At 44.3% G+C, this 27,829-nt stretch overlaps 1 protein-coding gene across 1 annotated transcript in view; it reads right to left on the bottom strand.

Annotated features, from left to right (window-relative positions):
• The window catches only part of ME3 (malic enzyme 3), a 199,204-nt gene extending 188,556 nt beyond the window's left edge, over positions 1-10,648 (bottom strand). The window contains exons 1-2 of the mRNA XM_065881257.1: positions 10,536-10,648; positions 10,012-10,209 (exon numbers count right to left, since the gene is read on the bottom strand). Of these exons, the coding sequence (XP_065737329.1) occupies positions 10,012-10,194 (183 nt within the window). The 5' untranslated portion in view covers positions 10,195-10,209; positions 10,536-10,648. The remainder of the gene's footprint in view (positions 1-10,011; positions 10,210-10,535) is intronic.
• Positions 10,649-27,829: the final 17,181 nt, after the last annotated feature.

Here is a 27,829-nt window from a genome sequence, read left to right as displayed (position 1 = left end):
CACCACTGAGGTTCCACTGCCTAAAATATATAATAGACACTCAGCAAATGTCTAATGAATAAATTTAATAAATAAACAAATGAGTCTTGGGAGAATTACACAAATTTAGAGGGCCAAGAGGAGGTATCCAGTGATTTTCAAAGTTCCCTCCGAGTCCCAGATTCTGATTCTAACAGAGCCAGCGGGTATGGTCATAGCCCATCAGAGGGCCACAGCAGCGACTGTCCCCCGTATAACTGGCAAGGCACCAGAGCATCAGACTTTATATACCAGTGTAAGTGAGAGGGCACTTACACACTGGAAGTGGCAGTACAGCAGAAGGGGGTGAGGATGTGGGCCCTAAAACAAGATGGCCCAGGTTCAAGACCCAGCTCTGCCACTACGAACTGCCAGACCTCCAGCAAGTTAGCTAACCTCCTTAAACCTCAGCGTTCTCATCTGTAATACGACAGTGTATGTCAAAGCATTGTGATATTGTATTAAATGAGTTAATGTGTAGAAACTGCTTAGAGCAATCCATGGCACATCGTATGTCCAAAAAGATGCCAGCTCTTATCGTTATGACTTGGATTCCTTCCATAAGGCGTTCTGCTACTGAAGGAAATTCAGTATAATATGAATCTAGGTTGGAATCCTCAACACCTCCTTCAGAAACCGGACAAAGTGGGGATGGGAACCGTCTACTGTGAATGGAGACCCAGCTCCACTGAAGTCATGAGGGAACATGACAGCCTTTGTCTCATGGGGAAAGTCACTGCACAGATCGACAACTCAGAAGAGGTGCCACCTTGTGCAGATGCTGCCTCCCTCCTGCTCTTTTCTGAAAGAACAAGGCAAAACAAAACAAAGGAACAAACAGGGTCTGCCTTCTCCAGAGTTCCACACCACAGGGGAGTGTGTTTCAGGACCATTATGCTACGGGCTTCATGGAGATTACTACCAAACAACGATACAGGATCCAGACAAAATGCTTTAAAAAGAATAATATTCTCAAGTTGCTAATCATTCAACTCTATCCCCTATGGTCCCTCTAGCTTTTCATATCACTTTTGAAAGCAAAGCAGCTTTAATTTTCTCTTATTCAAGTTCCTCAAAAGCTGATGATCTTTCTACCCCAAAACCCTCTCCTCAAATGACTGAGTACTTTTTACTCTTTACTTTGTCCTTTGGGTAGGAGCTGTGTTTTCACCAGGCTGCCAAGCAACCATCTGGGTACAGAATGAATGCATGCTTTTAACTGCTGACCCTGGCACCCCCAATCATGGGCTAGCCCTCAGATTTTCATCACACAGTCATAGAGCATCTTTTGTGCTCTGTGTCACAGAGGCAGTGAGACACCACCCCAAGGATTTCCCAATGTATTATACTTTCTACACATCAAAGTGAAGATCTGGAAGCTGACTATAACCTCGTCTTTGCAAACAAAAGTGCCTCACACCATTGACCCCTTTTCAATGGCCACATGAATCAAAACGCCTTCTCCCCCTGCCCTTCACTATAAGACTGGCATTGGAAAGGAGAGAGTAGATGATAAAAGAAACCTTTGGTAGAAATGACACAAATGCAAAGTAAAATAAAGCCGTAACCCCCAGAGCCTACAGAGGCCCAAGAGGACCAAGAGAAACTGGAAACAGAGGCTGGAGATGAGGCTGAAAAAGCATCCACAGAAACTCCATATAGAGAGTCCAGATTTAGATTGACTTTGACACCATTTGGCCCGTCTGAGCCAGACAACATGAATTTCTGTGTGGGATTTGCCCTCCAGTGCTGCTGTTACAGACTCTAGATACTGCTGTTTACCACTGTTTTCAGGACAGGTGGAGGGTTCCCATGTTGACATTTTATTACATGAATCTAAACACATTGCCTCTAGAAGATAAGAAAATATATGCAAGCAAATCTTGAAATAAGACTATTTTAGAGGGATTTCCACAGGATCAGAGTGCCACCCTTGTGTTACAGATGGGTCAACTTCCAAAAGTTGATCTGTTATTTACTTGGCTCTAGAAACTCAATTTCCAACAGAAACCGTAACCTAAAATTGAAAAGACAATGGACCATTAAAGAAAATTATATAAAGAGGAAATAAATCTCCCATAATTCCACTGCCCTAACATGATCATTTTCACACATTTAGTTCCCAGTCTTTTTATAGAGCTACATCTTTCTACAGTAATGCTCATGGATATAGATTCCACTTAGTGTTTTGCATTTTGAATTAAGCATTCATAAACATAAGCCAACATTTCTGAAATCTTCATAATGATCACACAAATGCTAATCTAACACATAATATACTTTCTTTGGAGAACAATTCGACTGTTTATAACAACATGTTTATGAGAAATCACTTTCTGAGCATCCGTTTTGGGTTCTAGGAGTAGCAGATCTTCCTCCTGTGCTCCTGCATCCCATCCCACACTTCCTTGATTTCCTGACCCCGAGATACGAGGCAGTTCCTCGTCTTAAGGCAGTTATGATATCTTAGCCCAGTTGGGCTGCTATAACAAAATACCATAGACTGGGTGGCTTACACAACAGAAATTTACTTCTCACGATTCTGGAGGCTGAAAGTCCAAGACCAAGGTATGGCCGATTCAGTTCCTGGTGAGAACCAACTTCCTGGCTTGCAGATGGTCATTTTTCTTGCTCTACTTTCACATGGCAGAGAGGGAGAGGATTAGTGGCCTTTCTCTTTTTATTAGGACACTAATCCCATCATGAGGGCTCTACCTCCCAAAGGCCCCCCCTCCAAAATACCATCACATTAGGGAGATAGGGCTTCAACATATGAACAGGGGTGGGGGTCACTGAATCTATAACATGGTTTCCCGTATCTTCAGCAGGGGTGCTGCAGCACGGGGAAATCAGAGAAGTTCAGAGCAGGGATGGGGGCTACCAAGACTCAAAGTAGAGGGTGGGAGTTCTAGGAAGTTGGAGATGCTGACAGAAGCCGGGGTTTCCTATCTCTGGCCCACAGCCTGGACACCCCCCACCCTTTGTTTTTTTCTGTGAGCCTCAAGAATGTCTCCATCCATCTCTGCTTTCAAGGTACCATCTGTGTCTCCAGAATAGGGTCTCCTTTTCCCCAGGCTTGGCTGGTAAAACTGGAAATAACAAAGGGTGAACATCTGTGTTGTGCTTCTCCAGTCTTCACAGTAAGTGGGCCTCTGGGCACACAGAGGTCTGATGTGAGATTTATCCACATTCCAGATACAAGTGATCTTGGGCATATAAACCCCATAGAGGAGGATACCGGGGAAGGAAAAGCACCAGAGGAAAAGAAGGGGGGCTTTGGTGAAGGAGGAGGGGGAAGGGAAAGGATGAGAGGAAGAAGCCTCAGTAGATGTCTCTCTGAATGATTCACTCATCCAATGACTGTTTACTGGGTACCAAACTATGGACCAGGCACTGTTCTAAGTACCTTGGATACATCAATGAACAAATAAAACAAAAATCCCTGCCTAAATGGAGCTTACATTATAGTGGGGAAATGCACATAATAACCAAGAGGTATGGTAAGTAGGAAAATTAAACAGTATGTTAGGAAGTATCAAATACTATGGAGGAAAAGTAGACCAAGAAGGTTGAAAGGGCTGTTTACAACTTCCCATGGGTGGTCTGATAGGTCTCACTGAGAAAGTGAGGAGCCTTGAAGAAGGTGAGAGAGTTAACCACATGGTTATGTAGGGGCTGTGTGCTCTACAAGAGGGATTAGCCAGTGCAAAGACTCCAGGTAGGAGCATGCTTGGAGTGTTTGAGGCCAGCATGTTTGGGCAGCACGTGAAGCTGAGGAGGAGCAAAAGATGAGGTCAGGGAGAGTCAAACCATGCAGGGCATGGTAAGAACTTTGACTCTGCAGGGTTTCCAGCGGAAGAGTGACGTTGATCAAATTTCATTTTACAAGGCTCACACTGGCTGCTGTGTGGAGAACAAGAGGAACACAACGAGAGCAGCTAGGGGGACACTGCAGTCATCCAGCAGAGAAATAGTGGTGCCTTAGGTCAGGGTGGGCCCCGTGGTGAGAGCAGAAGGTGGATTCCAGATCTAGTCTGAAGACAGAGCAACAGGACTATCCGGTGAATTGGACATGGGGTCTGAAAGAAAGAGAGTGGTTAAGGATGTGTGCAAGGTTTTAGCCTCTCAAGGTGTGGTCAACAGACACAGAGAAGCAGATTGAAAGAAACAGGACTGCAGGTTGGAGAGCCACTGGAAGGCTCCTGCCTAATCGAGACACAAGACGATGAAGGAGTGAACAAGGCTGCTGGCAGAGGGGATGTGGAGAAACTGATGGATTTTAAAGGTTGGGATAAAATTGACAGTAAATCAAATTAAAATTTCAGATAAGCATTTTGTAGCAGTTTCCCCAACAGCCAATCTTTCTTTCCTTAGTGGTACAGAATTTTTAAGTGGATATATGGGTGCCCGGCTAAAGATTACATTTCCGAGATTCCCTTGCAGCTAGGTGTGGTGTATGACCAAGCTCAGGACAACTGGATGTGAATGGAAGTGATATTTGCAACATCCAAATTGCGTATTTTCCCTTCCGACTGGCTTCTGTATGGAATTATGGCAGAGCCTAGAAGCAACCATCTTGGACCACGAAATGTAAGATGCACACTGAGGATGGCAGAGCAACAAAATCAAGCCACATACCAACCTGCGATTGCCTACCCAGACTTGTTCATGTGAAAAGTACACTTCCGGGCTTCCCTGGTGGCGCAGTGGTTGAGAGTCCGCCTGCCGATGCAGGGGACGCGGGTTTGTGCCCCGATCCAGGAAGATCCCACATGCCGCGGAGCGGCTGGGCCCGTGAGCCATGGCCGCTGAGCCTGCGCGTCCGGAGCCTGTGCTCCGCAACAGGAGAGGCCACAGCAGTGAGAGGCCCGCGTACCGCAAAAAAAAAAAATACACTTCTATCTTGTTTAAGCCTCTGAGTCTGGGGTTTACCTTGTTGAAGTTGCCTAACCTTTAGCCTAACTAATACAAGTTCTTTTAGCTGTTCCAAGCACAAAGCCCTAACACCAAGTGTTATCAATCCCATGAAGCCAGGACAGTATTTGACAGGGAAGGATTTTTTTTTCTTTCTTTCTTTGCGGTACGTGGGCCTCTCACTGCTGTGGCCTCTCCCGTTGTGGAGCACAGGCTCCGGACGCGCAGGCTCAGCGGCCACGGCTCACGGGCCCAGCCACTCCGCAGGATGTGGGATCCTCCCAGACTGGGGCACGAACCCGTGTCCCCTGCATCGGCAGGCAGACTCCCAACCACTGCGCCACCAGGGAAGCCCCAACAGGGAAGGATTTAATTCCAACCTGCCTCTGCTTGTTTGTTCTTAAAATATCTGAACAGTATTTGAGCTTCGATGCCCTGAGTCACTGCACAAGAGGCTTAGATCTAGAGCAAACTGCTGCTTATGGAAATAATGTTCACTTAATGCATTCCTTCTTTATCAATCAAGGAGGCCCAACCCAACATCACATCTGAAGCAGAGGTCTCAGGAAGACACATTATGTTATCGGCCTTTGGGACACAAAACAGCATCTGCAACAGACTTCTAATTCAGTGTACAACCCAGCCAGCACCTCCTGATTGATCAGTAAGCCAAGTGTGTGATGACAGACTCCCCCCAACCCAAAGGAGGCAGGATCCAGTTCTAAACTGGCACCGAACAAAAACATACTTTAGTCAAAGGCAAATCCCAGCTGTGTGGGAGTCTAATAAATTACCACTGCACGTAGAAGGATTGAGCTAAAACCTGCGTGGCCTCACATGTGCAGCCAGCACTGTAGTGCAGGCCCCCAGGCCTTAACACGTTTACTAATCTACATCCATCTAGTCCACATGTGAAGGCGGTCACCACGCCTTGCAGTTTATGAAGGCCCCGCTGCATGAAATGCACTGGTCCATAATCACAGCGACTGGACCAAGTACGCTTCATTCATTCTTTCCCTGACCATCAAGCTGATGGTCTTCCCCAATCATCAAGCTGATGATTAAGGTCAAGTAGGTGTATTTCCTCCCAATAGGCTATTTGTAGACACTACTCTAGACAACAAGAGCATGAAGCTAACTGTAAAGCAGTGACATTAAGATCCATAAAATTGAGAGGAAAGGGGTTAGGACTCGATTGAGATCATTCAAAGAGCAAATATTTATTGAGCATCTCAAGTCAGGCGTAGAGAATATTGTGTGACAAGACAGTCTCCTCAAGGTGCTCAGGATCTAGTGTGGAAGACAAATCAACCAGCCATGACAACAGGGTGCTCAGTGCCGAAAGGAAAGAAACATGGAGTGAGAAGACAAATGGGAGGGGACTCAAGTCTAGTGTGGGGAGTGGGAATAGAACATCCCTTCCCAAAAGAGGCCAGAGATAAGCTGGGGCCAGCAACGTTTTGATGGCTCACTTGCTACTACATGAATAGGATGGGGATGATTTGTCCTATGAAGATACCCTATAAAATGGGGTTGATAATTGTCTGTTTAATGTAAGTAAAATATGTCTGATGTCTTGTAATATGTAATCAGATTTACTGTTGCCACAATCTACATGGATAACAGAAGAGGTCATTATGTAAATTTTAGAAGAAAGGCACAATATTAGTTTTGTTTTTTTTTTTAAAGGGAAGTTGAAATTGATGTATTGCTGAATTTGCATCAATCAGAAAATCTAGACTCCTGTAGGGAACTTGGAATCATCCAGTTCCAGTTCTGTCATCGTTCTGAATGTGCCTGAATCAGTCAAAGCAGATGTGAATGAGAACTGTCATTGTGATTCCGTGGACTGAAAATCTGGAGGGGGGCTTCCTCTGCCTACTTCTGCAACAAATGACAATCTCTGTGGCATCTGACTTTCTCTGCCTGTCTCTACATCTGAAAATGAGATGCTGGATGAGAACAGTGGTTTTCAAAAGCTTTTTTTTTTTTTAATGACAATCCACAGCAAAAACTGGCATTTCACATGGTGACTTGGTATAATACTTATCTTTATTAAGTTTAATACATTTACTATTTTTTCATTCTATTCTAACCCATTTCTTTAACATAAAAGTGCTGGTTAGACCCAAGCTAATTTCACGTCCAACAATTCCAGACTAGGCCATATCTAAGGGAGCTTCCAACCCTGATTCTGGAACTTGTCAACACGATCATCTAATACTTAGTGCCGTACAGTTTTCAAAATGATTTCACCCCTGCGATCCTCATAGCAGTGGTGTGACATGGGCAGAGAGGCTAATGAGATTCAGCACAGATCGCACGGCGAGGTTATGGCAGAGCAGGGACCAGACCCTGACTGCACAAGAGCAGTGATGCTTGGCCTGTGCGGCAGCTCTTCTTCTCTCAGAGAATTCCATCTCCTGACGACCCTCTGCCCTCAAGCTTCAACTGAAATGCCTCTCCTGATCTGTCAAAAGCGGGAGGCAAACCCAGAGAACATGTTCGAAGAATGTAATGTTAGCTTTCATGTTCATGCCCTTGTTACACCCTTCAGGAACTACCCAGTGCCTGCCACAAATGCATGAAACTCAGTCCCTGCCCTGGAGGAGCTCGGAGTCTAGCAGAAAAAAATCCACCCACAGACCCACCCACTAAGTACTGGTCCCTTTCAAAGCTGCCCTTCTCTTGTTTTCTCAGTGATAACCTCAGTTGTTCTGTTTAACTCAGCAAGTCTCCCCATCTGGCTGATGGAAAGTGCCAAGCGCCAAGCCTTCCCTGGACACTCTCTGAGTGCTGGAGGTCAGCAGGACAGCAAGAGGGTGGCACCTCAGTGGGAAGAGAGGGGCAGCTCCTAGGCAGTGATGCTCCCTCCATTGTCTCCCCTCCCTCCCCAAGGGCGAATGCTGGAGGCCAAGAGCCTCTCTCAGCATCACTCCAGATACCCTCCTCACCCCAGACCAGCATCAGCTGACTTCAGGGATACACAAAAAAAATCTTTAACATCATGAAAAGTTCGGGCCCCTAGATTTATGGATAATGACCCATTTATATTATTTAGGAGGAAAAAATTACATCAAGAACAAGGGCAAGGGGCAAGAGTGCTTTTAGGGAACCATAAACTTAGGGCTAAAAACAAAAAAAGAGACATTCAAGTCCTCCTTTTATTTTTTTTTTAACTATTCATAAAGCATTAAGTGCTAACTATAATATGCCAGTATTTCTAAAGCAATGATCGCTCGAACAATCACGGTCAGTAGTGGGAATTTATTATTTTGCTTTCCAGCATCTATCCCTCCTCCCTGTGATGACAATACACAGATTTACTGGGGGGCAGGGTGGGGAGCCATATTCCCTTTATTCTAAGCCAGTTGGTATGGGTGTCCCTAACCTAAACTCTCTCTTTAAATCCAGGGGTGAGCCCTGACTTACTTAAATTATGGTGACCGGTTTGGGGATGGAAGGGAATCCAATCAGAGTCCATGAGACAGAAAGACTCTTTTTCTGAGGCTCCAGAGAAAGTGTCCTTTCTCTTCCACAGGAGCTACCAGAAGAAAATGTCTTTCTATCCCTGGATGGTGTGGTATGAAAAAAGGAGACGGGGGACTGTGGCAGAATCCGGGTGAAAGACTCTACTGGATGGAGTCTGAGGGTGCTGCTGACCTTGCAAAAGCAGAGCAGAGACCCAGAGAGAACCTGCACCCTTAAGGATGCCATCTGGACTGCTGGGTCAAACCCTTCCTTCCTCTAGATATTCAGCTAAAGAAATCTCTTATTTCCTAAGCCAGTTTGAGCTGAGTTTTCTAACATTTGCTACCAAAGTAAATTTAAATTCGTAAAACACCTTACCTATCCCAAAGTAGTAATATACAAAGGATCTCGGGTTTCTCTGGGGGGAAGCAGGGATTGTAGTGTGATAGATGGAGGCTGAGAGAAAATTTTCTTTCTTAGTTTCTATTAATTCTGCAGGAAATAATCACAATACTTAGTATCTATATAATTGCTCCTATTTCTCAAAAACACCTTTTTCACAAGTACTTCCTCACTTGAATTTCACAATCCTGATTCAAAGAAATTATTCAAACTTTTATTTTGTAGTAATTACTTATTTATCAAGCACTTTATATAGTTTAAAATTTGATTTCAAGTTCAGTAATGCATTTGATTGTCACAATAACAGAATGTGGTAGGAATGGTGGGTCTGTCATAATATCCACTTTAAGCAGGAGAAAGTTGAACCTCAGAGAAATTAAACGAGATGCCCAAGTTAAATCAAGGAGGTGTTGGGAGACAGGCCTCAAATCCAGGTCTCTTGGTTTTAACACCAATGATACTAAACTCTACTCCCAGAAACAAGTGTGTGTGCTCCTAAACACTGGGTTAGCAGTGGGCTGAACTTGACCCAAGCACCTGAGATCCAGACCCAGATTCCAGTGGCAGAGCCAGAACTAACTAGCTGGTGACCTTGGGCAAGTTCCCTTTGTCTTGTTTTCTCATTTGTAAAAGGAGAGGTTTGAATTAGGATCTGTGATGCCCTTTCAAGGTCTAAACGTTCCATAATTCTAGACTTTCTTGCCCTTGCTCAAATTAAAAATCTTTTCCTCAGAATAATTATAACCTTAGCTGACATTTGTTCTCACTGGATGTCAGGTACTGTGCGAAGAATGCTACCTCCATTTTCTCTTTAAATCTCACAACGCTCCCGAGACGACTGCTTCGCTTTTACAGACAGGTAAACTTGGACGGACAGAGGTTAAATGAACTGCCCAAGATCAACAGAATCAGCAAGCATCAAGGGGAGATCTGACCTCAAGTCAGACTGGCCATGAGGACCTTAACCCAGTCTATATTTGTTCTTACAAAAGAAATTAGGCTTCCTGCATTACTGATTACCACTTTCCACGCAGAAGAGGTGTGGTAAAAAAGCCAAACCGAGTTACACCAAGCCTCCCCAAGGCAAAAATGTAAAGCCGCTGGAAGGCCCTCTGGAAGGATCCTCCCCTGGCCCAGGGGGCGGGGCGCCCATCCCGCGGGCCGCAGAATAGTGGCTTGGGCCGTCCTACCCTTCCGGACCTTTACCTTGTTGAGATGCGGGTTCCTGGTGACATCGTATCCGCGCTTCTTCAGGGGCACCGGGCGCGCCGGGCCGGCCTTGGAGTGGCAGCCTCGGGCGGGCGCGGGGGGCTCCCAGTGCCGGACAGCGCTGCAGGCCCGGCCGGGTAGGAGAGCCAGCCGCGCGCCCGTGCCTAGCGCGGCGCCCATGGCCCTTGCGCAGACCTGGCACGGGGAGACACCAAGGTCAGGGGCGCCTTCCGGCCAGCCAGGACCCACGCGCGCCGCGGGGCACCGAGCCGGTGCCAGGGACGCGTGCTCCGGGAGAAGGCAGGGGTCTCGCAGGGTTTAAGGCGCCAGCTCCCCGCCCCTCCCGCGCGGCCACCTGCGCGGCTCTCTCTGCTCGCTTGCGGTGCTCAGGCCTCGCCAAGCCCCCGGCAAAGCGAAAGCAAGCTCAGGAAGCCGATCCGGTGCGGGCCACAGCCCGCGCCACCCACGCCCCCATCCGCGAAGAGGAGAAAAGGCGACTGCGCGCCGAGGGGTCCCCGAACCTCCAACCCCGCTCGGTAGCTCGCCTAGGTCCCCTGCTTCCCCAGCCCACCTGTGCTGCGCCCGGAGCTGATGTCTACGCGGCCGGGCTGCGGGGCAGGCGGGGCGAGACGCTGCGGGGCCGTTATACCTCTCCTGCCAATGGCTGGACCGCGCCGGCGGCCGCGAGAGCGCACGGTTGGTGCGTCCTGGATAGAGCGGTCCAGAAACCTTTGTTCGCAGTGTGGGGCCTCCCCTGAGGGCGCGCGAGGAGCGGCTCACAGCCGTGTGCACTTACCTCCCCGGTGACCTCCCCGGTGAAGCGTAGGATACTCCCTGAGCCTGTCCGTCTTGACAAGCCATACGCACAGAGGGGGCTTAGCATTTAGGGACCAATGTACCCTCTTACAGTCCCACCATTTGGAGAAGGCCCTGGCTTCTGGATAACGAGTAGAAACCCTCAGGCACCCAGCGCTGTGTTGTGTTGCGTTGTGCTGCCCAGTACAACAGCCATTAGCCACACGTGGCTCCATACCTTTAAACAAATTACTTTGAATGGAATAGTATTTAAATTCTAGCTCCTCCGTCACACTAGCCACATATCACGTGCTCAAGAGCCACTTGCACATAGTAGCTTTGGGACTGGAGAGCCCAAGTATGGAACATTTCCATCTTGGCAGAAAGTTCTATCAGACATCGCTGATATAGGGTCCCCAGTTACTAAGCAGGCTCCTGGGGACCCCACGGAGCCTGCCATAAATTGTTGGGACCAGGCAAGAACCATGGAGTCCATCTAGCCTTGAATTTAATTTTACCCTTTTTCCACACAGTAGCCAGGAAATTCCTTTTAACACGAACATTTCATTGTGCGTGGAATAAAATCCTGACTCTCTTTGGTGCCCACAGGTTACCCTGTAGTCTGGCTGCTGCCAGCTTCTTCAGCCTCATCCCACTCCAGTCTCCCTCTCACTGAGCTCTGGCCACACTTGCTCCTTCCTGTGTTTCCACCCCATCCCATTCCCTCTCACCTCAGGGCCTTTGCACTTGCTGCTATTGCCTCTGTTTGGAATGCTCATGCTCTCAAGTCTCCACTAAGTTGTCAACTCGAAGGCCTCTCCTCCACTCCATCCAATGTCAGCCTCCACTAGGGACTAAGTAGTGAAGGATTTTTTTCCATTCTTAAAACTTAACACAGCCAGTAGTTAGCTCGTTTTTCTAATTGTTTATTGCCTGTCTTCCCCTAGAATGTAAGCTTCGTGAGGAAAGGCTCTTTGCCTATAAACCTGTATCCTCACTCCTAGCTCGGTGCCTGGTACATAGTTGCACAAGAAATAGTAGTTGGGTGAAGGAACGGAAGTGACAGCCACTTTCATGAGGATTGTGAACCCTCAGACTGCTGGACAAACGACATGGTCCTCTACTCGTTCCCCTTCAAACCTCCAGTGCAAGCAGCCTTCAGAATGTGCACTCCGGCTTTGTTCTAAGTACAAAGCAGGTATCGTGGCACTCGGGGCTGCCCCTGCCTGGACTCGGGATTCTCTCCTCTCCCTCAGAAACAATCATCTCCTCCTTCACTCTCTCCCCTTTCCAGTCTAATCTCCAATACGCAGCTCAAGTATCTATATAAAACATTACTTTCCAAAACAGAATTGAAATTACCTGGTGGGGGGATGGAATGGGGACCAAGATACAGATTTCCAGGCCCCTGCCACAAAGATTCCAGTTCAGTAGGGTTTAAATGCCTGAAGTCGGGTTTACTCTTGGACTGTACACTTATATAAACACATTAATGATCCTTTTTTTTCTTAAACCAGTTTGAGTCAGATTTTTGGTCGCTTACGGCCAAGAGTATTAACTGATACTTTTCCTCTCAACACTGTTTTTATATCTGCCAAACTTCCCACCAGTCGACAAACATCTTGAGGGTAGACTGTGTGTGTGTGTGTGTGTGTGTGTGTGTGTGTGTGTGTGTGTGCGCGCGCGCGTGCCTGTGTGTATGTATGTGTGTGCTTCCATCTTTGGTACCTGACACATAACAAATCGTCCAGAACTTTTGAATAGTCTGCCTTTCCTCGATACAATGACCGTTGTCTCACCTGGAGCACATTTAATAGGTAACCTCAGTCATTTGAAACTTAACTAGAAACAAGGATGTAATCAAAGGTTCCCAAATAAGCCAATATAATTTTTATACAATCTATTCACTAGAGCACGTACAGCTTACGTCTAAGATTCTCTCACCTGTGGCCTATATTCTCTTAACCCAGATGTAAATCTAACAATATTGTTTTTCTTTCGCATGTGTTTGATCTTTGGCCAAGTTAAGGAAAGGTTCTAAACGCAGGTTCACCAGGTGGGGCAGCGGAAGGCAGTGACAAGAGGAGAGGGCTGCTCTGTTCTACAGACCCAGGTTCTTTCTCCAGGGTGTTGGTCTCCTCTCCACGGAAGCACGAATACCACCACAGCAGCATCCCAGCCAGTGGAAAGGGAAAAGAGGAAGTGGAGGGCACTCCTTTAGGGAAATGATGCGGAAATGGCACACATTACACCTACTCACGTTCTGCTGGTGAAACCTGTCACACAGTCACAGCAGCTACAAGGAAGCCTGGAAGTATTTTCTCTAGCAGGAAAGGCATATATCCCCTCTGCTAAAGCTCAGTAGGGGAGTCTACTACTAAAAGGAGGAAGGGGAGAATGATTCCTGGGGACTAGTAACGACCAGTCTGGATATAATACTCATTTTATATGAAAGTGCTTGGCGTGGAGTGGATGCTCAGAAACGGTTAACTATTATTATTGGCATGTGTGGTTTCCATCTCTGGTTTCCCTGGCACATTCCTTACTTTTAGACCTCAACACAGGATTACAGAGGCCAGGTTCAGAGCCACGGAACTATTTCAGAACTTCTTCAGCTCCATGCTATTCTGACTTCCTTAGCAAGCCAGCCCTGTGGTCTGGTCCAGCGCTAGACAGACCTGATGAGTCTCCATAATTTGTCTTGGTCTCTCTGCCTTCACATCCCATCTACTGACTTCTACTATGGTTGTAATGCTGCTTCCTGGGGTGGCAGGAAAGGAATCCCATTCCCATCCTCCCTGGTCAGAGTTCCCATATTCCCCTTGCATTTAGTACAAATTTGGTACATTGGTAAAAGGGCAGGAAAGCAGCTTCAAATTAGGGTTTTAGCTCGTTTGACTGCCTTGAAACAAGACCACTGGTCTCTTGTAAGAAGATTTTAATGAGCCTCCCTATGCATTTTTAAAAATGGAGGTGCATTAAAATAATTATTTTCCAGCTAATCCCATTGCTTCACAAATGTATAATATTCTACGCAACGTGTTACGAATGTGGCGAACTCTTTAATTCACATCGCTGCTGGGAATATTTGGAGACACTTCAACTCTGTTGTTTACACAGAAAGCGGATGGTGAGAACATTTACTTCCCCCCGGTCCTCATACTCGCCACTCCGCATACATGCCCTGCATTCTTTGCTCAAGCAGTTTCTTCTGCTCCCAACACCTGCCAGTTGAAGCCCCGCCCTTCAGCTTCAGTCAAACACCACATCCTCTGGCAAGTCTTCTCAGATTCCTCAACCTGCAGCGGCTCGCCTCTCCCCCACGTGCTCCCCAAACTTTATCTGTATACATCTCCTCTTGCACTGTTATAGTCCGTCTCAATGGGAAGTGATTTATTTATGTGCCCTTTTTCTCTGAGCCTCACAGGAGACTCACAGAAGTCAAAGCAACAGCTTTTCATTCAGATAGTCCTGAGTTCACCAGTGACCAGCTTGTGTGACCCTGGGCATTTTATGTGACCTCTTTAAACCATATCATTTTCCTGGATTAAAAACTGGTATGCTAATATTATTTCCCACATTGGTTTTTGGTGGAGCAACGTAGTCATCTGTTTTTTTTAAAGCTCATTGTAATGCACTTATCACATGCCAGGCGCAGTTCTAGGAGTTTATAAACATTAACTCACTTAATAGTTAATAATATGAGTGATACTCTTTTTGTGTTTCTATGAAATACTGAGCTGGTTAGTAAGCTATCTACCTCGGCTCCGGATCTACCTTTCTACACGCTGGTTTATGGCTGGAGTTGGTACTCTGCAAACCAGTTCTTTGGGAGCAGCGGGTTTTCTATTAATTCCTGTCAATAGAGGGCAGTAGGGGGAGACTGAGGCTGGAGAGGGGAGATGTCCTCCTTTCTGTTTGCTTGCCATTATTTCCTTTCAGTATCCCCTCCAGCCACAGCCTTTCACCCACCATCAACCATTGGTCCCAGCCTCTTCCACGCTCTAGAACCAGCCTCACCAGGCTGCTGAAAACTCAGCAGTAGGTCACTTCCTCCATGTGTCCAGTTTCTGATGGTCCCAGCCTCTTCCCTTTTCTCCAGCCTTAGAAATGGGAGCTGCTTCCTACAGTTACTCTCTGTGGTTGCCCTTCCCTCTCATTCAGCCCTGTAACACCTGTGAAACCAGTTCTTTCTATTAAATTCTTTCTGTTGAGCTACACCTACTACAGTTTTCTTGCCTGGTACAATTATCATCTCCATTTTACAGATAAGGACATAAGACCTGGAGAGGTCAAATAACTCACTGAAGTGGGCCAGGATTTAAACCCAGATTCCAGAGGCTATGGTGGTGACTGGGACACGAAGGGCTTACATTTGGGAAATGCTTAGCCTGGCCCTGTGTGGGCAAACACTAAAGGGACAGTGATAATCTGACCTCTAATCATCATCCTCATCGTTACTCTCACCGTTGCATTCTACATGACAACTAGCACAAGGGTGGGTACAATAAATGCCCATGGAACTGAATTTGATACACCTGAATAGGGAAGGGCAACATGGCATAGAGGGACCACAGAGCCTCTGCATCTGATCCCTCTGACTCCCTCCTTTGGAGCTGTTTCCAGGGTAACTGATTCTCCTTCTCTTCTTATCCCTCTCTCCACCTCCCTGCCACCCTCTCCCTGTCCCTTAAGTGGGAATAAACAGTCCTCTGACATTCTGAAAAAGTCACAAGGAGAAATGAAAGAGTAAGTTTGTCGGGTAGCAGAAGAAAAGATGTTTCTTATTTTTCTATTGCATTGCATTCTATTTCTCTAGTCCTCTGTTGCAGTGCCATAATTTTGTGATAGCTAATTTTAACAAGAGAAGAGTATCTTTGAACTAACCACATTTCTAATAGAGGTGGCTGTCAGATCCAGTTACAGCTTCATACTGTTATCACAAAACACTTTGAAATCATTATTTATAAACTCATTCAGCCTTCTGTTCAAGCAATTGTTGTACCAAACATAATTGCTTCCAGATAGAGGGATATAACATACTGCATTTTTTTTCTCATTTAGTTTTGCATTGCCTGATTCTCATCTAGTTTTGCACTAATCCTGAACAGGCTCGCTTCCCTTCCTGGCCTGACCTACAGGCCAGTCTTTATTTTCATGGCTGGTTTAGGCACAAACAATTTATAATCCATTTCATACATGCCCCCGCTTCCGTCCTGCAGCAAGAATGCCAAAAGGAAAATGTTCTTGATCAGGGTGACCAGGGAGAGAACGAATAACCAGCACTCCTTGTGTATTCTCTAGGCCTCTGGGTTTCCCAGAGGTTGTTTTTAAAAATCTATTTTCTGCCCCTCTTGAAACACTCTGTTCAATCACTCAGTCCTCTGACAGCCACCAGGCCATCCTTCCCTTCTGCTCCCAGCCCCTTGACCTCACACAAAAGTTAGACAAAGATGCAAGAGGGAGGAGATATGGGAATATATGTATGTGTATAGCTGATTCACTTTGTTATAAAGCAGACACTAACACACCATTGTAAAGCAATTATACTCCAATAAAGATGTTAAAAAAAAAGAGTTAGACAAAAGCAACTGCTTGAAAAAGGCAAGATACGGAAACAGAAATTCATGGCAGCAGCTGCTAGGCTAAGCAGATGATAAAGGGGAACAAATTTGTGCCCTGGGTGTTTGTTCAGAGGTCAGGGCGGTGGCTCAGCGGGGTGAGGGGCGGGCTCTTTGTCCGTGGTGTGATTCGCCCATCTGGCCCATTCAGCATCCCCTGCACCCGCTGACCCCCGATTCACCAGCTCAGCTCCTTCCCATCTTCGGCTCTGAGCTTGTTAAACTGTAATGAGCATAGCCTCCTGCTTCCTCGTTGACTTTGCAACAGTCCGGACATACTTCCATAATGGGGGGGGTGGGGAAATGGTTTTCCCTGTTGACAGTCTTATTTCTCAGTGGGACAAAAATCATCAGCTTTCTGGAGGAATCAAGGATCTCACTAGAGTTTGGGTTATTTTTGCTTTCAGTGTTTTTCAAGTAGGTTTTCTTTATGTATATAATTAGTGAGATTGACAAGCCTAGTCAATTCCTAGTGAACAGTGAGTGATAAGGTTCTCTTCAGCTCCTTATCGCTGCAGTTGGCTTTTGTTTTCCCTTCTCACAAGATGTAACCACTCGACCCCTCCCCTCAGCTCTTATTCAGCCTTAAATCCCCCTGCCCAATTCACTGAGCCTTTCCCGGAAGAGATGTACTTTGTTTCCTTTGTGGATTCACAGGTTAGAGCTTCAACTTGTATGGTTTATTATTGCTCTGGATGTTATCTGTGTCATCAGGCAGCCCACAGAGCAAGCATTCACTGGGCTGTGAAACCAAATGTGGATTCTGACCAAAAGGTCAGTGTTTCTCCCTCCAGGTCATACCAATTATTCCCTGCAGGCCACTCATTATCAGGAAAATGCTTCTCAGAACAGGCGGATTCAGTTCTCCTCAGCTTGAATTTGGGGCTTGGTTTCAAATCTAAGACTGGCTTACAAAGGGTACAAGCGGAGACTGATCCAGCAGCATCCAAGTGATATGGACGGGAGAGACACCTTTTTGCTTTTCAGGCATCAGAATTAGCTCCACTTCGTTTTATGTTTTTGCAGGCTTGACCCTGCTGTTTCAAAGCAGGTTTTGAGATTTGAGCTCCATCAACATGTTATTTAACACCTTAATTTGCACAGTAAAATAAGGGATAGAAACCATGGTCACCATTTCAGGCTGTTGTCTCAGATTTTTGCCAATATAAATTTCAACTTCTTTGTATAGTAGCTGAGAGCTTTCTCTTTGGAGGCAGATACGTCTGCGTTTGGATACTCGCTAGCTGTGTGATCTTGGGAGATTTACTAGATCTTTCTGAACCTCAATCTTCTTATCTATAAAACGAGGATGATAGTAACAGTATTTAACTCATAAAATGGTTGTGAGGATTAAATACCTGGTACACAGTAAATCTGCAATAAATAGTAATTATTGCTATTTCAATGCTTCCTCTGTATTCCCACAAAACAATTCTGGGTATATCATAATTGCTAACTAAACATTGGTTAAATTGCACTTGACTAAATTTTCAAAGATCCAGCTTTCAAAGAATCAGTGTGAAATATTGGTATATCTCCAAGGTGGGTAATACCCAGAGTAGAGGCTGAATGTTCAGTGAGTTTTAGCTGTATTTTAATTATCATAGAAAATACACACAAACGCGCGCACGCGCACACACACACACACACACACACACACACACAGTATAAACTTTTCAGATACCATTTAAATGGATGTTGAATGTCCCCTGGGCTCCCCCATCTCACGGTGCAGGTAAGGTCACTTGCACCACTAGCCTTTAGTTTGCTAGATCTATGTCCCTCCACCTATCAAATGCCAAGGCCTCAGCTCACTCCAACTTTGTGCATATCTAGGATTCTGCCCAGCAGAGAGGCAGGTTTTATAATCTGAATTACACTCGTGGCTCTGCTGCTTCCCTTCTGCTCACTGGGCTGTGGCCATCTGTTCCAGTCCCCAGCACTGCTGCAACTCTGCTCAGATCCCTGGCGAGTGACACTGACCACTGTAACTTCTGAAGCTCCTTTCTTGGCTGGTACTGCTTGAAACTCTGCTATTTCTACCTGTCTCTGCATTTCAACATGATTCTTTCAGATTTACCACTCCCTTGGAAGAGTGCAGATCCCTGGACCTCGACAGATTTGGTCATTACATCTCTCCCCTTCTCAGAGCACACAGATGGTCCTGGGGGGAGATGGGACAAAGTGGATTCCAGGACAACCTCATATGTACTCTGAACCTCTGCTTCCTCCTGGCCAGCCTATACTGGAAACTGTTTAAGTTTTTCTGGAGGAAAGGCATTTTCCCTATCTATGTTCAAGCTTCGGTAGGTCCACCTGGTTTAATACACACGTATATCAATCAGTTGTAATCAGGTTCAAGTTTTTCTTCATGAGACTCCAAGGCCACATGCAAATCAGCAATGTGCCCAGACAGTGATTTAAATGTCCCGAGCATCCTGTCACATTTAAGACATTTGTCCGCCTGGAGCATACAGAGGACTGACCTCCACTAGGAGCTGTGTAAATTCAACAGAACTGCCTCCAAATCCAAGCTCTCACCCAGTCAAGATGCCCTGCCACATGTCCTTAAAAATATCTGCTTTAACAAGATGTGTGACAGAAATGAAGGGAGGAATTGGAATTTCTTTACAAGTCAGGAGAATTATCAAAGTGGAGCTGGGAGCTTTCTAAAACTCCTGGTAATTACAGAGTACATGAAATTACATAATTCTCACATTGGAAGGGACCTTAGAGATCATCTAGGTTTTATAATAAATCAGTGATGGTGCCAAGAATAGAAAGTTTGCTCTCCGCGAAGAGCTTTCTGGATGCGAGAAGACACTTAGCATCTATGCAGAGGGATTTCTAATGAAACGGAGAAAACCCTCTCCTTTGAGGAAGAAGACCATTCCTTATGATGAAAAAGAATGGTCACGTTCAGCAGCCTTATTTTTCAGCTCTCATCAAAGCCTCATGTTTCAGAAAGAAAATTTCTCCTTTATAAGAAGAAAGTGAGAGACTGGATTGATACATAATCCACATGCTGAGCACTGGAGCTATCACAGAGAGAAAATTCATGGCAATTAATAGACTCTAAGTCAGGGATGTTTGATCTAATCACAAGTTCCAACTAGCTCTAACCAAGCCAAAAAAATGAAAATCCTGGATAGAATAATAATTGATTGATAATAGATGAGAATTAGTAGAGAAGATATCAAATTGGAACAATATGTTTACATTTCTTAAATCTTGCTTACTGTGTCCTATATATTGTACAACAGGATATTGAATGGGATTTTTCTTATTATGTCAGGATTTCAGCTAAAGCCCCAACCTAAGGGCAATAGGTGGTACCCCTCATTCTGTAAAGAAACCAAGGAACCATTAGACATGGCCTCTAGGAGAGCTCTGAGGATCCAGAAGGATCCTCCAGCCATCACCCCCCTTGGCAGAAGATGAGAGCCCAGGGCTCCTTTCTTGTTGCTGGTAGACAAAGAAAGAAGCCTCCCAGGGGACCACACCTGGAGATGAGTGCTGCTCTAAGAGGGCGGGCTAGCATCTCAGTCTCTGGCTAGAGGCTTACTGAGCAGCCCGTCTCTCTCGGTGGCTCATGAGAGAGCCTGAGCTGTGGCCCCAGGAGGTGGAAATTCTGTAGCCAGAGGCTGACCAAAGCAGTCAGTGATGGTGGGACAGGAGAGAGACCAGTTGCATGGTGCGGTGATCTCCACTCTTCACACTGACCAGGATGAGTGGAGATTCTTGAAGACCAAAGAGATACAACAAAAAGTAGCTGGGCCTGAGTCATTTGAGGGTATAACACCCCTGAGGGTGCTGTTCAAGGGAGGGGACTGTAGCTGTAAGAGGCTGTAAGGTTTACCACCCTGGTCAGGAACTGGGCAGAAAGTCGTGGGAGGTCAGCCAGGGGGCTCTTCACCTAAGTCAGGTTCCCGTAAGGGCATCCAAGAAAACTTGCTCTTGTGTCTAATGACACAGCCAGCTTTGGGACACTTGCCACACAGAGGGCTTCAGCAACCATGAGAGAACTACAGAGAATACACTCAATATAAAGGCTTTCGCTCCTTGTATTAGGTTCATAGGGCTGCCATAATACATTACTATAAACTTGGTGGCTTAAAACAATAGGAATGTGTTCTCTCACAATTCCGGAGGCCAGAAGTCTGAAATCAAGGTGTCAGCAGGGCTGGGGTCCCTCCAAAGGTTCTAAGGGGACAATCCATTCCTTGACCCTTCCAGCTTCAGATGGCCCCAGGTGTTCCTCGGCTTGTGGCTGCATCACTCTTATCTGACTTTATGGTCACACTGCCTCTTCCTCTTCTCTCTCTGCGTTTCTGATAAGGACATGTCATTGGATTTAGAACCCACTTGGATAACGCAGGATAACCTCATCTTAAGATCCTTAACTTAATTATATCTGCAAAGATCCCTTTTCCAAATAAGGTCATAATCACAGGATCTGGGGATCAGGAGGTATCATCTTTGAGGTAACGATTCAACTCACTACATTCCTTGTCCCCCCTTCCTCCTCCAACCAGGTAGAGACCAGAAATTTCAAGGGGAGGGGGAAGAGGAGGGAAGAATAGACTAGATGTGCCTTTTTCTTCCCCAGAGATTTCCCACTGCATGTGAAACAGGCCCAAGCTGGGAGAAGAATCTTTGAAGTGAACATGAGGTTGAAATTTTAAATTGTACCTTACTAAACTTTCATTACTTCAAGGTAACTTTGAAGTTTTGAGATCTGTCTGAGACTTTCTCAAGGGTCATGAAAAGGAGACCTGACCAAATAGAACCAAAGGCCCTGATGGGAAGGGATAAAATGGGCGTTTCCTGTTGTACTTCATTGAAATCAGTATATTCAATTAAGTGGCTACACTAATATTAGTTAATAGTTTATGCTTTTCTAACTCAAATGTCCATTGACAGAGGAATGGCTAAAAAAGATGTGGTACATATATGCAATGGAATATTACTCAGCTATACAAAGGAACAAAACAGTGCCATTTGCAGAGGCATGGATGGACCTAAAGATTGTCATACAGAGTGAAGTCAGAAAAGCAAATATCATAAAATATCACTTATATGTGGAATCTAGAAAAATGGTAAAGATGATGAACTTTTTAGCAAAGCAGAAATAGAGTCACAGATGTAGAGAACAAATTTATGGTTACGAAGGGGGGAAGGGGAGGTGGGATGAATTGGGAGATTGGGATTGACAATATATACACTACTGTGTATAAAACAGATGACTAATGAGAACCTACTGTATAGCACAGGGAACTCTACTCAGTGCTCTGTGGTGACCTAGATGGGAGGGAAATCTGGAAGGGAGTGGATATATACATGTGGCTGGTTCCCTTTGCTGCATGACAGGGGCTAGCACAGCACTGTTAAGCAACTATACTCCAATAAAAATTAATTAAAAATAGTTTATGCTTTTCTACTGTAAGGTCTCTAAGGTTTTTTTTAAATAAGAAAAGTAAAATTTAGAGGTGGAGTGTGCTAATATATGTTCTCAGTAACCATCATATTAAGAAGAGACTATTGTTTGGGACAAATATCCATGGAAACCCAAACTATAACATTGTACTAAACATCAATCACTGAAACAGGAAGAATGAGGACAAGCAGTTCTCTTATTAGCAGATTTCTCACCCACCTACCTGACCACCAACTCCAGATACGGACTGATCAGGAAAGTACCTACCCCATCCATCAAAATTCTAATAATGCAGCCTCATATCACTTGAAATTTGTAAGAGCTTTGCCACAATGCTGGCTAGACTGAGTTGTTATTAATGGAAACCTCAAGGTCAAATGAACAGCTAAAAAGGCAATTGTCTATTTGAACAATTGGTTTTTTTGAGATTACAGAAAGTTTCTAACCTAAATACCTCTCTGTTCCTTCATGGCTTTTAACTATCATTTTATTTATTTCAGCTGTTTTCAGCTTGTTGAAATCTTTGTGATGTTGACTTTGTTACTCATGTGTTAGGTTTCACTCATTGTTTTGCATCATGCACACATTGGCAAACTGGCGTTCTGGGATTGCATTAACAGGAACTTTGGGACGGGGTAGAGCTCTGCGGTAAGCCAGTGGAGACCACTGTTCTAGTATTCAGTCAGCTAGAAGGTCAACACTCAGAAGCTCTCATTTAGTTATTTTTGCAGTCTTGGACTTCTTAGAGAAAGAGAAACACCAACAAAATAAGAAAATATCAAGGTCAGTAAGGAAAAAATTACATGGTAAGCCTGGACTCAATCACATTCTGCCCAATATCCTCCTACTTCTACCTCAATAGTTACTGGTCTGCAAAGTTAGAATTCATGTTCAGTTTAATGACTTTCAAAAATGTTAAGGCAAAAACAAAAAAGGTGGTTGAATTCACTTCAATAAAATGTGAAAACCCACAAGGATCCATTTAATCCTGAGTTAACTGGAAATATCAGTTGTCCAGTTACCACTATTCTCTGAGTTTTGGTATAATCAACCTATTCTCCTTGTCTCTACCTTAAGTGATAGTTGAGGTTGAGGATGGGAAAGCGGTTGGAGGGCAGACAGAATTTAGTAAGAGAAAGAGCTGACAAGAGGAGAGGGTAATACAGAGTTCAGAGAGGAAGCAACTCTGGAGCACAGGCATCTAGCATGTAGCTCATGGACCAAATACCATCACTCTGATAGAGAATTTTAGCCAAAACAAAGAATGCTCCCTAATTAGATGACACACCTGAACTAGAAAGCCGGAGTTCTGTAACTACCCTGTCTGGGTCTCTATTGTATAGAGATGTCACCCCAGCGGGTTTTCATTCATTAATCATTAGGAAGAAAGTGGATGCTATTATCTAACTTGGGTTTCATTCATTAATACTAGATCATGATACCAGGGCAATAAAACGGATTATTCAGTATAGGAAATAATGACTTGGAATAAGCTTTCCTAGGCATATGACTCACCGCGATTTCATTCAATAACCCATGCCAAGCGTGGATCATCTTGACTCATTTTTGTCAGTAGTGAAACATCACACAGACATGAAAATTCCCGGCTGCCTCTGCCCTGGACGTCCTGACAGTGCCTGGGATCCTGTCCCGCAGAGCCTTTTCCAGACAGTCTTGGTTCCTTGGGGAGCCTGAAGCAGATTTGCTCATGATCCTGTCTGACTCTTAGGGCCAGTATGTGGCGAGTCCCAACAAGCCAAAACCACCCAAATGCCAAAATCAGTAAAACAGGAAAGATGAGCATAAAGTGACTTAACTTCCTGGGTTGCCACAATGCAATGCAGTGCGTGTTTTCTGTGCTTAAAAATCACAGGAAACGGTGTCCTCTTTACAAGATTAAAACAGTTACTTGGTTTTTAGAATATTATAAAAGCTTAGGAAGAAACTAAAGCTTAGGACTAAAACCAAATCTTAACACTGGATATATTTAACCCCAGTTTATCAATCACAGTGGGAGTACAGCTTGTTTGATTTCTTGGAGCAAATATACACATCAGTGCTCTGGTGACAGAGTGTTTAAAAGCTAACAAATGTGTGTGATGTAGAAAAAGAAATGATATATAAACAAGCTGTATATTATTTTTGTTTCTTTTCATTGGTTTTGTTGTAGGTATAGCTTACATTATTAACAGCCCAAAGCATTGATAGTAGCTGTCATCCACATAGGCATAAGATGCAGAATAGGAAATAGATATACTCTTGTACTTGCTTTGGCATTCATAATTAGCAATTTAGATTCATCAGAAAAGTGTATACTGGAAAATGTTGTGGAGCTCCTCCTCTGAGGCAGGAATATCAGGGATGCATTGATGCTGGCCTCTCTTACTGGCTGACTGAGGATTACGGCTCTGGATTGCTCTAGAAGCGCTCTCTCTCTCACTTTGCGCTTCGAAGGGCCTTCTTGCTTTTATTCAAGCAGTTCCCTCCTCCTGGAACACTTTTTACTCATCAATGTCTAAATCACAGATATTTTGAAAGGCCTGGTCCATAAGTCTCCAAGCCTTGCTTAGTACATCTTTCCTCTCTGAACTCCCACCACCCAAGGTCACAGTCTGCACTTTAAGTGGGTGATTTCCCAAATCTTGATCCCCAAAGACCTCCCTTCTCCCTTCTATGAATGCCACCTTTCGAAAACGTGCATCTCCCAAGTAAACAATATTTATTAAGAAAAAAATCCATCTATTCAATCAGTGCTTTTTGCTTGGGCAGTTATTGTGTAACTGTCGATAATGTCATTTCAATTTAGTATTACGAATTGCATAATCACATGAGTCACTGTCGTGGTTGTGGCACTCATTATAATAATGAGGGAAAAGTTAACTCAGCAGTTAGTGGCCTAACTCCAGCTGTTGCACTATACTTGTGTCCAAGGTCATGCCTGTACTGGATGTGTTCCGTTGGACTACTGAAATCACCAAATATGTGGCTGTGAAGACATGTCACCCACCGATTGATTGCATGCTAGAACTTCCAATGATGTCATCAACAAGCGATCACAGCTACTGGTGAGCGTGAGGTAAGCAGCATTAATGCAGCGGTGGTAATACTGCAGCCTGAAGAAACTTGACCTTTTATTTTAACGGGTGTGGCAAGCTTGCTCTTTCTGCAAAGCTTTATTTAATTCTGAAAATAGCTCTTAAAACTTCAGCTTACTGTCTAAAAGCCCTAAGGTTCCAGGGAGGCTAAAGTGAGAATGAGGAACTCTTATTCTAAGCCTCTCTGATTCTTTTACCAAATTTCAGTTGTATTCAACATTGCTGTAACTTCAAAGGTTCTGGTTCCGGAAAAACACTGATCATAGCTGACTAGCCAAAATGTCAAATAGGAACTATTAAAGGGAAAAGCTTAGAGTCAATTATAGTGTCCTGTGTATCCAAACACACACTTGGCTGAGCTTGGAAGGAACACTTCTTAACTTTAGTCTCATAGAAATAACCTTTGAAGAAGAAATTATAAGGGTATAACGTATTGCAGCCCTACTGTGTGCTAGGCAAGTCATATTCATTATCTCTAGTCTACCAACAGCTTTGCATAGTAGGTTTTATTGTCTCAATATAATTTATATTGGGATTTATATTTTTATAAATTTATATATTTTTATATAAAAATTTATATTTTTGTGCAATCAGTTTTTCTTCTTTAAACCCGGTGCCCTTCTTCTGTTCAAACTCGCCTTTGACACTGGTTATCCACAGGGTAAAGTCATTACAACAGAAATGAAAAGAGAACCAAACGAATATGGTTCTTGTCTATACAGTCTAAATAATAGACTTAGAAGAACGCTTTCAAGGTGAATTTTGACCACAACAGAAAACATACAAATTCTTGGGCTAAGAGTCTAAAAGAAAGAAAAACAACAAATTCCTAATTTCATCTTTTATAAAGAGCTGTGTTGTTTCTAGTTCACCCCTGTGTCTAGAGTATAGCCCTTTGGAGCCCCACTGAAGATCTGGAGTATCTGTTTGTATCCCTCTTCCTTAGAGGGCCTTGAACTTTAATTTTTGTCTTTCAAGTAGTCAGCCACTAGGGCAAGCTCATCTAGGCTTCTCAGCCTCCTATCAACCGCTTTCTGCTTGGGGACCACTCAGGACTTGGCAAATGCCTCAAGGACTCACTTCTCTGCACTTTCCTTCCTGAGAGGTTCTTGGCCTCTCAAGTGCTGCATGCTTTGGTGTCTTGGTCAGTTCGGGCTGCTATAACAAATATACCATAGACTGGGTGGCTTAAACAACAAATATTTGTTTCTCACAGTTCTGGAGGCTGGAAGTCCAAGGTCAGGGTGCCAGAAGGGTGAAGGCCCTCTTCCTGGTTTACAGGTGGCCATCTTCTCGTTGAAACCTCTCATGGCAGAGAGAGAGAGCAAACTCTCTCATGTCTCTTCTTATAAGGGCACTGATCCCATCACGAAACCTCCACCTTCATGTCCTAATTACTGCCCCAAAGCACCAGCTCCAAATACCATCACATAGGGGATTAGGGTATCAACATACGAATTTGGGGGGGATACAAACGTTCCGTCTATAGCACATGATAAACTTAAACGCTAATTTGTGAATGCTGTCTCCCTAAGACTGTAAAGGCTCTGCTCAGCTGCTGCTTTCTGCTTGTTTTCTGCTCATATCTTTTCACATCTCACTGCTTTGGAATGAGTAAATGCCTCAAAGGGAAAGCAATGTAGCATAGGACTGTGGCACGTGCAGAGTCTGTATGCCCCTCCATGTTCCTTTGAGAGCAGCAGAATGTTTTCCCTTGTGCTGCAATCAGTGTGGAGGTGGCACTAGTTGCTGACAGACCCAAGGGACCTGGTAGTCTAGAGGGAAGGACACAGTAGCAGATAATGACCAAGGACCATTGTCCTGTGCCTGACCCAATCACATACTTTAAGGCATGGATCTCCTTAAACCCACAGGTAAAAAAAAAGAAGAGGAGAGGGGTAGAAATCCTACACTGAGTGTGATTCAGTTTTCATCATCTCATCAGGTAGAATAGAGACTTAAGATAGAACTAAAGCTCAGTCACAGAAAAATAAAGACAATTATATATTTTTTGCATATCTGAGTTTGTAGTCCATGCAGGTCATTCCTGTTAACGGGATCACACCATAAATATTGCTCTGTGACTTGCTTAACTATATATCATATAAAACTCCCCAGACAACATATATAGACCTATATTTTTCCTTTCATAGCTGCATAGTAGTCCCTAGTAAGGTTGGATATAATTTATTACTCCATTCTATACCATTAATGAGTGACTAGGAGATTTTTCATTATTTATATTATAAACTGCATTATCATATTCTCATGCTTTTATCATTGAATGACAAAAACTCTAGAAGTGGAAATGCCAGTTTAAAATATATCTACATTAAAAATTTTAATAGATGCTGCCCAATTAATCTCCTCAGTTACAGCAATTTATATTCTCATCACTGGTATACAAACATGTCCTATTTTGCACACTCACAAAACACTGATGCTATCAGTTTCACTATTTTTGTTAATCAAATGGGAAACAATAATACTTCATTACTGTGTTAATTTTTACTTTCCTGACCAACAGTGAGGGTGAGAATCTTTTATATCTATTGTCTAGTTATAATTCCTTTTCTGTAAACTATTTGTTTCATTGATTCATAGTTTTCTGATCCTTTTCTTAATAATTTATAGTCATTCTTTTTATTGTATGCCTATTAATCCCTTTTCTGCTACATGATACTTTTTAAAAATTAATTAATTAATTAATGTATTTATTTATTTTTGGCTGCGTTGGGTCTTCATTGCTGCACGTGGGCTTTCTCTAGTTGCAGTGAGCGGGGGCTACTCTTTATTGCAGTGTGCCGGCTTCTCGTTGTGGTGGCTTCTCTTGTGGTGGAGCACAGGCTCTAGGTGTGCGGGCTTCA

The sequence above is a fragment of the Phocoena phocoena genome, chromosome 8 (assembly GCF_963924675.1).
Source record: "Phocoena phocoena chromosome 8, mPhoPho1.1, whole genome shotgun sequence".
Classification (NCBI taxonomy): domain Eukaryota; kingdom Metazoa; phylum Chordata; class Mammalia; order Artiodactyla; family Phocoenidae; genus Phocoena; species Phocoena phocoena.
This window is presented reverse-complemented; position numbering and strand designations above follow the sequence as displayed.